We start from the raw sequence: 14131 nt of genomic DNA on the forward strand, positions 1-14131 counted from the left end.
TTCCCCTCCCCTACCCCCCAGCCCAGGGATCCAGAGGGAGAAACAGCCTGATGCTTGGTCCCTGGCTTGCAAGGAGTTTCCTGCACGCCCCACTCTCCTTCTTTCAGGGCATGCTGGGAACTGCTGCTACCAGAAACCTCTAGCTCAGTGGTTCTCAAACTTATTTACTGGTGACCTCTTTCATACAGCAAGCCTCTGAGTGCAACCCCCGTCCCCCCTTATAAATTAAAAACATGTTTTTATATAGTTAACACCATTATAAATGCTGGAGGCAAGCAGGGTTTCGGGTGGAGGCTGACCGCTGGCGACCCCCAGATAATAGCCTCATGACCCCCTGAGGGGTCCCAAACCCCAGTTTGAGAACCCCTGCTCTAGCTCCCTCTCCCACCCCCAGCAGTGTCTTCTGTGTGCAAGCTGGGCTTGGCCAAGTCCAGTGGCTGCTAGCAGCATTGCAGACCACTTCTGTGGAGGTGGGAAAAGGAAGTTCTGCACACAATTTCTGCAAAATTCTGCATGGTGCTGTGGTGCAGAATGTCCCCAGAAGAAGCAAAGGTAGGGTTTATATGGAGGGGGTGTGAGGGGAATGCCAGATCTTAGGCTGGTATAGACTCCAAGGGAAGTGTTTGGAAGCACCTTTGCCTGGAGAGGATGGGACAAAGCATTAGAAGCTCCCTACAGTACATCACTTCTGTGGTAGCGAGGGGTTGGCTAGCCTGCCTAAGTGTAAGGGATGTCTTCCACTACAAACTCCTGTAATTCTGTATATGCTTAAAAAGTTAGCACATCTGTATCTTTGCTAAATTGTATTCACTAAAGACCCAGGCAGGCTGTAACAGGCTGGCAATATATGCCTGAAACACCTTACCTTAAGTGGGTGCTTAAGTAGGTGTGGGGAGGGGTGCTCTAGGGTGAGGGCGGAGCAGTCAAAAGGAAGGAACTCTGGGGAGATGGTTTGAACTGAAAACCAACATGAATATTTGAGGAAGGGGAGAGCTGGACTCTCTAGTGGGCATGGACTGTTTAAGAAGGTTGGGAAAAGATCTGTGAATGAATCAAGGCTTCATGTACAGTATTTAAAGGACTCTTCTGGTAAAATGCTTTGAACTTGTATGGCTGGATTTTTTTTTTCCAAGACTCCTCATTTGCTTCCACTAGGATTAATGGGAGATGCTGAGTGTCTGCAGACTTCCAAAAATCTGGTCCTTTTAACCATACATTCTCATTAATTGATGTGCAATAGCTGACTAACTTCATCAGTGGGCCACCCTCAGACATGTCTCCGCTATGAAGAGAGTCTGGCTGCAATGAACAATGCTAAGTGTTCACCAAGTGTATTGTAATTTTTTTAATATGTCTACATATACACAAGGATGATTTCTATATCTTGGATGAGGGAGGATGAGTCCCTATCCCCACCCCACTTAAGATTTTAGGGAAGGGTTGGAGCAAGCAAGAACAGTGTCAATGCATGCCCCAAAATCTGCTTGCTGTTAACATGAGAAATGCAGCGTAGATGGTCCTCATGTTTCCTTAGAGAAACTAAAAGGTTGGGGAGGCTTTTGGCATTGGAACCATTTTTAATTAAAAATAAATCTTGGTGCCACCTTTTCAGTGGCTAGGGGTTGGTGTTGGTGAAGAAATACAGGTAGGGTGTGTGGGGGGTGGGGGAGGTGAGAGAAAGGCAGCTGCAGTTTGTAACTCCTCCCACAACAGTTTCCAAAGATGTGGAAGGGGTCAATTTTTTCCTTCTTCTTTTTTTTTTTTTTTTTTTTTTAAAAGGTTCCAAGTTTATTAAGTTGCTACGATGCTGGATCTGAGACGCCAAAGTTATTACTTCCTCAGTATAGGACAGCACCAAGATCCAACTCATGTGGAAACTAGTGACATTTTAATGGCACCCATTGTACGTACTGCCAGATACCTTGCAGAAAACATGCATGGGGTAAATCAGTGGTTCTCAACCAATGGTCCATGGGGCCGCAAGCACGTTTCAGGGGGTCTGCCAAGCAGGACTGGCATTAGACTTGCTGGGGCCAGGGCAGAAAGCCAAAGCCCCACTGCATGGGGCTGAAGCCCGGGGCTGAAGCCAAAGCCTGAGCAGTGTAGCTTCTTGGGGGCTCCTGTGGCTTGGGGCCCCAGGCAATTGTCCTGCTTGCTACCGCCTAATGCCAGCCCTGGCTTGTATATGCAGAAAAACAGTTGTTGTGACACAGGTGGGCCGTGGAAGTTTTATAGCATGTTGGGGGAGCCTCGGAAAGAAAAAAGGTTTAGAACCCCTGAATTAAATGATAGTTGTATCCAGAAGGACCAAAGAGATCCCTAAAATAGCAACACTACCTGCTACTTCACTAAAAATCCTGTTTAGAGGGTGCTCACTGACCATTTCGGTTTGGCTTCTCTCGAAAGATTTTACTGCTCAGTGTTTTGTATTAATTCTTATAGTCGGGATCTGTAAACACTTGATACATGAGGATCATAAAAGGGCATTATGAAAACCATGCGTGATATGGATTAAAAGAGCTGACCTATTTTATAGGCCTGATAGCAAAATACTTCGGCAAAGATCAGGGTTGTCAAATTTCCATAGCCAGGCAACCTGTTGTCAGTGGTTTAAATGATTGGCCATTGTAGAACATAGTATGTTTTGATATTGCAACACAGCAGAGGAAGAACTGGCTTGGTACTACTGGCCTGCATTGTTATCTAGGAGACTTGAGGTCAGTAGTAGGTCTCTGTCGCTGAGAGCTGCAGAGGCAACTATGCTCTCCTGCTTGGGGGGGGACAGGTTGGAGATGTGTCACTTAGCAGCAAGCCATCTGTTTTGAAAGAGTGGTACAGACAAGCTCTAATGAGACTATTACCCAGTCCCTGGAGGCTGACTTCACCCAATCCTCACCTCAGCATCCCAGATGGATTGTAAAGCTGAGTCCAATGGAGAGAACCAGCATCCTCAAGACTTTCACCAGGAAACAGACACGAGATGAAAATAATCTCACGGGCAAGCAAACTCTTCACTGCTGTTCAGAAATATGCATCCTGCTGGGGAAGGGGAGCTGCAGTCTGGGATCAGAGGAGTTTGTTTCCACCTTCACAATGACTTGGTTCATCAAGCAGATTCTGAGGTTTTTTCCCCTGCTTGCCAGGTGTGTTAGTGATTAGCAGTGGCATTCTCCTGCTGTTGACAAACTAGATTAACTGGGGCTACAGAGGTGAAGAATTTAAACTGAATGGTTGGACAGTCAACCTGTAATTCTCATATGAGGCCCTAGGGCCTGTGTGGCGAGTCAGATCTAAACCTGTGCACAGGGACGCTGGAATTACACACCATTGCTGATCCAGTCTAATCAGTAGTACGTTCTCTGTGCAATACTGTTTGTCTTGCTGCTAGTTTCAAATCATTTTACATGCCCTCGGATCTTAAATGTTCAGCATGCTACAGTTTTTTTTGCACAGATAATGCATGACTACTCGGTAGAAGCTGTTATGGGGTGGGGAGTATCCGAGTCTTTGGCATAGAATATCAGGGTTGGAAGGAACCTCAGGAAGTCATCTAGTCCCAACCCCCTGCTCAAAGCAGGACCAATCCCCAATTAAATCGTCCCAGCCAGGGCTTTGTCAAGCCTGACCTTTAAAACTTCTAAGGAATCTCCCTAGGTAACCCATTCCAGTGCTTCACCACCCTCCTAGTGAGAGTTTTTTTTCCTAATATCCAACCTAAACCTCCCCCACTGCAACTTGAGACCTTACTCCTCGTTCTGTCATCTGCTACCACTGAGAACAGTCTAGATCCATCCTCTTTGGAACCCCCTTTCAGGTAGCTGAAAGCAGCTATCAAATCCCCCCTCATTCTCTCTTTTCTTCAGACTAAACAATCCTAGTTCCCTCAGCCTCTCCCCATAAGTCGTGTTCCAGTCCCCTAATTGTTTTTGTTGCACTCCACTGGACATTTTCCAATTTTTCCACATGCTTCTTGTAGCGTGGGGCCCAAAATTGGATACAGTACTCCAGATGAGGCCTCACCAATATCAAATAGAGGGGAAATGATCACGTCCCTTGATCTGCTGGCAATGCCCCTACTATACAGCCCAAAATGCTATTGGCCTTCTTGGCAACAAGGGCACACTGTTGACTCGTATCCAGCTTCTCATCCACTGTAACCCCTAGGTCCTTTTCTGCAGAACTGCTGCCGAGCCATTCGGTCCCTAGTCTGTAGCGGTGCATGGGATTCTTCCGTCCTATGTGCAGGAATCTGCACTTGTCCTTGTTGAACCTCATCAGATTTTTTTTGGCCCAATCCTCTAATTTGTCTCAGGCCCTCTGTATCCTATCCCTACCCTCCAGCATATCTGCCTCTCCTCCCAGTTTAGTGTCATCGGCAAACTTGCTGAGGGTGCAATCCACACCATCCTCCAGATCATTAATGGGGCTCTGGGGAGGGAACCACTGCGTCTTTTGACATGCAAGAAGAAGGCATGTAAGTCGGCTGTGGCTTTTACTACCAAGAAAGCATCTCTGGCTTTGGTTCTGGGAACGGAGTGCCTCGCCTCTTTAGCACCCCCTTGTAAATGTTACTGAGGGAAATACTTCTTTCATAGCCTCTTGTGAGGGAGTCCCAGAGTATAAACAATGGGCCCAGGCCTGCAAGGTGCTGACTACTCTTCTCTCCCATTGAAGTCAAAAAGTTGAAGCCACTTGGCCCTCATCAGGCTGGATGTAAATGAAACATGTCTTGAAAAGCAGCCACTTCTGGGTTGGAGGACAGCAGCTCATGCTGTACACAACAGTAGAGGGAAGGGGAAATTTTTGTCCAAGGACAGACGTGTGGGATCCATCACCCTCATTAGAGGTCCCATAGCACACTTTTTTTTTTAAACAGGCCTGTTTCAAAAGTCCTTTTTTTTTAAATCAACTTCTTGTATTGCGCCAGTAGCCGTACTAACTAATGGCTTGTCTGCACAGTGCAGCAAAGTGCACCGAAGGGTGTGATTTGTAAAGCATTGTGAACTAGGTATCTCTTTAGCAGGCAAGTTAGGGCACCACATGTTGGAATGCTTTACAAATCATACCCCACTAGCACTCTGTGCCAGGACTGTGTACACAAGCCCTAAGCTAGATCCACATGAAAACTACTTAGGGCTTGATTTACAGTATCTACCTTAGAAGGATAAACTACCAGGTTTCAAACCTGTGGATGGAGGACGTCAAGATGTTGCATATCAGACGTTTAATTGTTGTAGCCAGATCCGACTTCTGTATCTGGAGTTAAGGAACAGGCCTCTAAATGCTGCTTCATGAAATGACACTTTTCAATTCAACTGGCAAAGCTTCTCTAGCATCTGTCTTCTGGCTCAGATGTCAGTGAATAATATGTGGGTGTTGGCCGATGTACACCATAACCTAGAGCAGCCCTGTTCTATTTGTATCCAGCAGGGATGGTTGTCATAATGGCTACCATTCCTGCCACTAGACCCAAGAGTGTGTTGGATGTTTTTGTTTTTTTTAAGTAAACATTTATGGTCTGAAGAAATACTTATTTTGAAGTAGATGTGATGTAGCTTGAGTAAATATTGTACTTTTTCTACTATTCTTTTCAGAGTAGCAGCCGTGTTAGTCTGTATTCGCAAAAAGAAAAGGAGTACTTGTGGCACCTTAGAGACTAACAAATTTATTAGAGCATAAGCTTTCGTGAGCTACAGCTCACTTCATCGGATGCATTTGGTGGAAAAAACAGAGGAGAGATTTATATACACACACACACAGAGAACATGAAACAATGGGTTTATCATACACACTGTAAGGAGAGTGATCACTTAAGATAAGCCATCACCAGCAGGGGGGGGAAAGGAGGAAAACCTTCCATGGTGACAAGCAGGTAGGTTAATTCCAGCAGTTAACAAGAATATCAGAGGAACAGTGGGGGGGGGGGTGCGGGGGAGAAATACCATGGGGAAATAGTTTTACTTTGTGTAATGACTCATCCATTCCCAGTCTCTATTCAAGCCTAAGTTAATTGTATCCAGTTTGCAAATTAATTCCAATTCAGCAGTCTCTCGTTGGAGTCTGTTTTTTGAAGCTTTTTTGTTGAAGTATAGCCACTCTTAGGTCTGTGATCGAGTGACCAGAGAGATTGAAGTGTTCTCCAACTGGTTTTTGAATGTTATAATTCTTGACGTCTGATTTGTGTCCATTCATTCTTTTACGTAGAGACTGTCCAGTTTGGCCAATGTACATGGCAGAGGGGCATTGCTGGCACATGATGGCATATATCACATTGGTAGATGCGCAGGTGAACGAGCCTCTGATTGTGTGGCTGATGTGATTAGGCCCTATGATGGTATCCCCTGAATAGATATGTGGACAGAGTTGGCAACGGGCTTTGTTGCAAGGATAGGTTCCTGGGTTAGTGGTTCTGTTGTGTGGTGTGTGGTTGCTGGTGAGTATTTGCTTCAGATTGGGGGGCTGTCTGTAAGCAAGGACTGGTCTGTCTCCCAAGATCTGAGAGAGCGATGGCTCGTCTTCAGGATAGGTTGTAGATCCTTGATGATGCGTTGGAGGGGTTTTAGTTGGGGGCTGAAGGTGATGGCTAGTGGCGTTCTGTTGTTTTCTTTGTTGGGCCTGTCCTGTAGTAGGTGACTTCTGGGTACTCTTCTCGCTCTGTCAATCTGTTTCTTCACTTCAGCAGGTGGGTATTGTAGTTGTAGGAATGCATGATAGAGATCTTGTAGGTGTTTGTCTCTGTCTGAGGGTTGGAGCAAATGCGGTTATATCTTAGCGCTTGGCTGTAGACAATGGATCGAGTGGTATGATCTGGATGAAAGCTAGAGGCATGTAGGTAGGAATAGCGGTCAGTAGGTTTCCGATATAGGGTGGTGTTTATGTGACCATCGCTTATTAGCACCGTAGTGTCCAGGAAGTGGATCTCTTGTGTGGACTGGTCCAGGCTGAGGTTGATGGTGGGATGGAAATTGTTGAAATCATGGTGGAATTCCTCAAGAGCTTCTTTTCCATGGGTCCAGATGATGAAGATGTCATCAATGTAGCGCAAGTAGAGTAGGGGCATTAGGGGACGAGAGCTGAGGAAGCGTTGTTCTAAGTCAGCCATAAAAATGTTGGCATACTGTGGGGATACTATTCAGGGGATACCATCATAGGGCCTAATCACATCAGCCACACTATCAGAGGCTCGTTCACCTGCGCATCTACCAATGTGATATGCATCATGTGCCAGCAATGCCCCTCTGCCATGTACATTGGCCAAACTGGACAGTCTCTACGTAAAAGAATGAATGGACACAAATCAGACGTCAAGAATTATAACATTCAAAAACCAGTTGGAGAACACTTCAATCTCTCTGGTCACTCGATCACAGACCTAAGAGTGGCTATACTTCAACAAAAAGCTTCAAAAACAGACTCCAACGAGAGACTGCTGAATTGGAATTAATTTGCAAACTGGATACAATTAACTTAGGCTTGAATAGAGACTGGGAATGGATGAGTCATTACACAAAGTAATACTATTTCCCCATGGTATTTCTGCCTACCCCCCCACCCCCCCCCCACTGTTCCTCTGATATTCTTGTTAACTGCTGCTGGAATTAGCCTACCTGCTTGTCACCATGGAAGGTTTTCCTCCTTTCCCCCCCCTGCTGTGGGTGATGGCTTATCTTAAGTGATCACTCTCCTTACAGTGTGTATGATAAACCCATTGTTTCATGTTCTCGTGTGTGTATATATATCTCTCCTCTGTTTTTTCCACCAAATGCATCCGATGAAGTGAGCTGTAGCTCACGAAAGCTTATGCTCTAATAAATTTGTTAGTCTCTAAGGTGCCACAAGTACTCCTTTTCTTTCTACTATTCTTGTAACTTCCCTACCAAAGCACAGTCCTGCAGTAGCATCTAATATCTGAGAGGCTACCAAGTTTCTGATATTGACTAGATTGTAAGTGACAGTTTTTTTTTTTTTGTGATTTCATCCTAGTCCCCTGTGGCTATTGCTTCATGTTAGAAAACCACCATGGAATTTAGGCAATTTATGATTGATGGACTCTCTTCCAGCGGAGCCCTGAGCTGGATTAGCAGAGATTACTGTCAGTCAGGATAGAGGTGCAGTTGGCACACTTGTTTGTGGGCCTAGGATTAGAATAGCAGGCAGTGTTGCAGATCTGGTCTGAGGTACATGGCATTACCTGCACTGGACTTCATAGATTCCAAGGCCAGAAGGGACCTCGGTAATAATCTAATAGAACTTCCGCAAAATTATGCCTAGAATAGATCTTTCAGAATACCATCTTGATTTAAAATGATCAGTGACTGAGAATTGACCCAGTTCCAATGATTGATTACTCTCACGATTAAAAATTTACACCTTTATTTACTTCTGAATAGATCTAGCTTCAGTTTATAGCCATTGGATTGTTTTCTCTGCTAGACTGAAGAGCCTATTAACGATTTGACTCCCTCAGCTTGACATAGCATTCCAGCACGATTGCACCAGTGCCAAATACAGAGGTAAAATAACTCGAGATTTCCTTATGTGTCCCTGGATCAAATTGGCTTTCTGGGCTCCGCGGTGGCACTGGGAGTGCATGTTTAGCTGACTATCCAGCAGGACCCCCAAATCTTTTTCAGAGTTGCTGCTTCCCAGGAGAGTTGCCCATCCTGTGAGTATGGCCGACATTCTTTGATCAGAGTTGTATGAATTTACATTTAGGCATATTAAAACACACATTGTGGGCTTGTGCCCAGTCCAGATTGCTCTGAATCAGTGACCCTTCAGTATTTACCACTTTATCAGTGGTGTTTTTTATTAATAACTTGGCCGAAAACGTAAAAAGTTTTTAAATAGCATAGGGCAAAGAACCAATCACTACAGGACCCCACTAGAAACACATCCACGTGATAACTATTACCCTTTTACAGTTATATTTTGAGACCTATCAGTCAGCTTTTAATGCATTTTAATGTGTGCCGTGTTTTATATCTTTCTAGTTTTTAATAAAAAATAAAATGTCATGAAATACCAAGTCCAATACCTTATGGGAATAAATACATTCCGTCAACACTGTTACTTTTGTCAACCAAACTTGTAACCTCATCAAAAGATAGCAAGTTAGTTTGACAATCTATTTTCCATAAACCCATGTTGATTCTCACTAATATATTAATAAAGAATTAAAGGAGAATAATATAGAGTCCCACATCAGTCACTCCATTATCTTGCCTGGGATCAGTGTCAGACTGACAGGCCTATAATTACTCAGGTCATTCCATTTACTCCTTTTAAAAAATTGGCACAATATTAGCTTTCTTCAAGTCTTCTGGAACTTCTCTACGTTGTAGGACTTAGTGAAAATTTAAGATTAATGGTCCACTGAGCTCCTAATCAGCTCTTCCAAAACTCTCAGATGAAAGTTATCTGGCCCTGCTGATCTTAAATAATGTCTAACTTCAACTGCTGCTGTTTTAACATCCCCACCACACCCCCCAAAAAAGACTAATGGAATGGAAGGAGTGTCGTCATCTGATATGTCTTCATCAGTCCCCCCCAATACAGAACAGAAGTATTTATTGAATATTTTTTTATTTATCATCTTGCTATTTCTGCTAGTAATGAAGCAGTACTATTGTTGAGGTGTTTTTGTTCTTTAAAACAAAAAATCTCCCTTTTTTATTGTCCTTAACTCTGATGGCTATAGATATGTGTCCCTTTGCTTTCCTTGTCAAAGATTCTAACTTCTGATTTATGTTCATTACTATCATCTTCCCCTTTTTTCCATTGGTTATATAATCTTTTTATAGCTGCCTTTACTTCCCCTCTAAATCAGGTTGGTCTTTTTAACCAGTAGGTTCACAGCCTTCTTCCTCAATTGTGGGTTTTTGAGCATCTAGTAAAGTGTTGTTAAATAATTTCCAATTATCATTCACATTTTTCTGATTAAATTCTTCCTCCCAGATTGGATTCATAATGGCTTTCAGTTTTGTGACAATGCTCCTTTTTAAAGGGGGGGCGTGTGTGTGTGTGTGTGTGTGTGTGTGTGTAAATCAGATAATCACTGGTCTAAACTCTGTTCTGTTTTGATCACATTTATAAATTTGCAGTCATGATCACTTGTACCTACAATACCATTAACTTTTAGTTCTGTGATCAGTTTCTCTATCTGTCAAGACTGGTCTAGTGTAGAATTTCCCCCGTGTTGGCTGCAACACTACTTTTACATTAGGAAACGTGTCCTGTCTAATATTTAGACATTCCAAGGATGTGTTATACTTGCAACATGAAACCTCTAGTGTGTATCTTTCAAATTGAAGTCCCCTATGATCACGCAGCTTTTTGCCCTACATATTATTGATAGGCGCATAAGGAGTCAATCATCCTGTTCTTGATGATACTCCGCTCATTGCTTTTGTGAGCAGAAAATTCACTAGCAAGAAAACAATCTTTTAAAATATACTGAAAAATTGCTCTGGGACTCTGTATGTTGTGAGTTTAGCTGGACACACTTAAGGAATTTTATTCTGAACCTCTTAAATCTGGGCCAAAGAGAGGCAATCAGTATTCCTGTTTTAGGAAAAGACTGGACTAGTGGCCTTTCTTCTGGCAGGTACCTACTGCCTCCATCTAAAGGAAAGGGAAATTTTTAGGCCTAACTTTGTCTGTAGAATCAATTTACATACTAAATTGGGGGAAAGATGGATGTGCAGGCATTGTAAGTACTGTGCTGATTGTGATCTGCCTGGTTAGAGTGATTTGATTTAAATATTCCATTGATTACCTTGGCCTCCCAACAGAGCAGAAAGAGCATGGTCGTCTGGTGGAGAGGGCATTGAACTGTGACTCAAGAGGTCCTGGATTCTATCTCAGTTCTGCCACTGACCCTTTGTATGACGTTGGGAGAGTTCTTTTGCCCCACTTTCCGACCTCGCCTTTTGCCTGTCTTGTTTCTTTAGGTTACAACAGGAATCTCTGCTACATAGAGTGCTTAACACATTAGGACTCCAGTCTGTCGCAGCTTTGTCAAATGTTTCGTATGGCTAGTGCAGCGATTCTCAAACTGTGGGCCAGGACCCCAAAGTGGGTCGTGACCCTGTTTTAAGGGGTCGCCAGCACTGGCATTAGACTTGCTGGGGATGAAGTGGAAGCCAGAGCCTCACTACCTAGGGCTGAAGCCAAAGCCAGAATTCTTCAGCCTTGGTTAGTGGAACTCTGGTTACAGGCCCCTCCCACCTGTGGCTGAAGCCCTTGGGCTTTGGCCCCTGTCTTCCTGGGGTCATGTAGTAATTTTTGTTGTCAAAAGGGGGTTGTGGGTGCAATGACGTTTGAGAATCCCTTGTCTAGTGTCTCTAAACAAGGTGATCCTTGATGCTTTATGTTCAGAAGGAGATCTACATCAAAAGGATAGCATCCTTCTTTTTTTTTAATTAAAACAGGAACTGTTGGCTTAAAAATGCATTCATAGCCTTTCTCTCTGCAGTGGTGTGTATGCAGAGCTTTCCTGTGTCTGTCCGTTTGGCAGTGGCATGGCCCTGTGTGCTTTGTTGATGATGCAGTTGAGTGAGTTAAGGAGATTCTTGCATCTCCTGCAGCTTGCTACATGGCAGAGAACTCTCCCTCCATCCCTGGCTGGGGAACACTCCTGTCTTCTAGCTCGGCTTTAAAACATATGATTTGCATTATTCAGAAAACCAAAAGAAGCCAATCAGAGGGATGCTGGTGTGTTTGGGGGTGGGGGGCAGGGAGGAAAGGAGGGAATGTGCAGGAATAGGGAAGAAATGGCTCCTGCTGGTTGAAAAGTCCAGCATGGAGAAGATGAAATAATTAAAGCATTTCATGCTAGCTTGCAAACTTCTTAAAAAAAACAAACCAAGCAAACATTGGAAGGGAGAGAAAATCAGACTGTGTAAAGATTTCCGCTGTTCATCTCGTACAAGGCAGTATGTGGAGTTCTGCATCTGTTGTAATTGGAGGATTTTTTTGGACGATTGTGCAAAATGCTTGGAAAAGACTGTGGAGGGGTGTCTGTCTTAATAAGAATCTGGCACTGTGACTTTTGTTTCAAGTAAACAGTCTCTCTGCCCTCCCCTCACTCTTTCCCTTCCTCCACCCCTTCCCTGAGTCAGTCCTGCTCATGTGTTTCTATTTAAGGGCTGCAGTGCACATGAATATGATTGGCATCCACAGCCCCCTCTTGACTTACAGCTCAAGCCTTCAAGAGTGGAGAAGGAGCTGAGCCTCCGAGGGGAGAACTGTTTATTTTTTCTTTTGGTTTCCTGGGGGGGAATAGCTCTGCTGTGGATTTATGCTGCTTCTATCCTGGATTTTTCTATCTGAATGGGGACAAGGATTGTGGCAACCATGTTGGGAAGAGGTTTATTTTCAGAATCCGTCATGAAACTTTGATTAATTCACTATGCTTTAAACTTTTTTTTCTTCCTCTCTAATGTTCCTCTGTGCTGCTGGGTTGTGGGCCAGAGGAAGCTGTTTCTATATGGCCAGCCATTTGGGGATATGCTGCGAGCCAAGGTTTTGTTCTGATTGGCTTGACGGTGGTGACAAATTGGCCTATCATGAATTGGATGGACGGCGGTCGCTCTCGAGGAGCCATGGCTGGAAGCTGGCTTACAGCTTGCTTTTTCCCTTCTCCAGGTGCTGATGCTAGTTCTGAAACCCATGATCCTGGGCAATATGTGGTGGTGTCCAGCTATGAGAAAACAGGAGAAACTCTGAGATCAGCCTTCAGGTGGGGAAGTCGTGGACGTAAATAGAGAAAACGAAAGCGGTGAGACACTTGTACCTATTTTTCCTCTCTAATAGTTGGTGGTTCGTTCCCTTCTTTATTCTCTCATCCTTTCATGTCACTATACATTAGTTCCATCTGGTCTTGTCTGGGCTGAGGATGTTGACATTCCCCCTGTTGGTTTGGGCGGGGGGCCAAAATGTTGCCTCTGCTGTAAGACTGTCTCGTAAGCTGTTTGTAATTAGCCAATGTACATTAACAGAAAACTAAGGCGGGAGGAGAGAAGGTTTCCCCAGCTTGTGTGCATGCTTATTAGAATAATACGTTGCCCTGCTGTGACTCTTTTTTTTTTTTTTTTTGTAAGGGTCTGTCAGCATTTCCATTACTAACAACTGTAGGGTTTTTTGGGGGGTGGGAGATTTATACACGGCTGTTAAACTTACTCTGGGATGAAGACTTGGCTTGATAACTCAACTGTTGTCTCATCCTTTTACGTTTTGGGCCACTACATAGATTCAGTAAAACTTTAAAATTGCTACTTGCAAAAAGTATTGGTGTGGCCTTTTTTCAGGCAAAGAATGGGAGCCTCCCTGCTAGCAATGTAGTCTAAAATTCCCTTATGTTGCCCTTAGAATAACCAGTGTTACCATTCAGAATATTAAATTTTGGCAGGTGATTTGGTCAAAGGTTGATGTGTAGTGGCTTTGCCTCCTGGAAGTCTGTTTTCCAGCCAGGCTAATGAAATGCTTCAGAAGCCATGTGTCCATTTGCAGCGCTGAAAGGGTTAACTGTTGGCTAACCTCATGCCCATTTGCTTGCTTCTGCACATGCCCCCGTTCCCCCTCATGCATCAAAACAAAATGGTTGTCAAACTTTTGGGTCAAAGACCTATTTTTCTCATGTCTTGCCCAGAGGCAGCCATTGCAGACGGACTAGGTACATTCACAGACCACGGTCCCAATCTTCAGAGATGAACACCAGCAGCTCCCATTGACTGCAGTGGGAGTTGTGGATGCTAAAGGATCAGGCTTTAACAGAGAAATGTCCTGGTCTGTCAAACATCCACCCTTTCAAAGTTCCCTCCGGATTGGTTTGGAGGGAGTATGTACATCCTGAAGGTGAATATTTTCACCTGGCAGCCGTGCCACAATTTTACGGAAGGCAAGTGATGCACTCTGTTAGCCTGCCAGGTGACTTAGAGCAGTTGTTAAAGGTAGGGTGGTGTGTGTGTGTGTGGTGTGTGTGTGTGAGGTGTGGGTGTGGTGTAAAATCACAGATGCTGGCTAGTGAAGCCATATGGTCTTTTGGGTATGCAGTACTATGTGTTTTTGCAAAACTAGTAAAGGCCAAAGCACACATCTACCTAATTAAGAGCGTGATTATGGTGTGAAG

At 44.2% G+C, this 14131-nt stretch overlaps 1 protein-coding gene across 1 annotated transcript in view; it reads left to right on the plus strand.

Moving 5' to 3' along the window:
* SH3PXD2A (SH3 and PX domains 2A) overlaps window positions 1-14131 on the plus strand; it is a 406607-nt gene that overhangs the window by 294360 nt on the left and 98116 nt on the right. Inside the window, 3 exon segments of the mRNA XM_038409643.2 lie at window positions 12649-12713; window positions 12716-12740; window positions 12743-12781. Coding sequence (XP_038265571.1) covers window positions 12649-12713; window positions 12716-12740; window positions 12743-12781 — 129 coding nt within the window.

Source organism: Dermochelys coriacea, chromosome 7 (genome assembly GCF_009764565.3).
Source record: "Dermochelys coriacea isolate rDerCor1 chromosome 7, rDerCor1.pri.v4, whole genome shotgun sequence".
Lineage (NCBI taxonomy): Eukaryota > Metazoa > Chordata > Testudines > Dermochelyidae > Dermochelys > Dermochelys coriacea.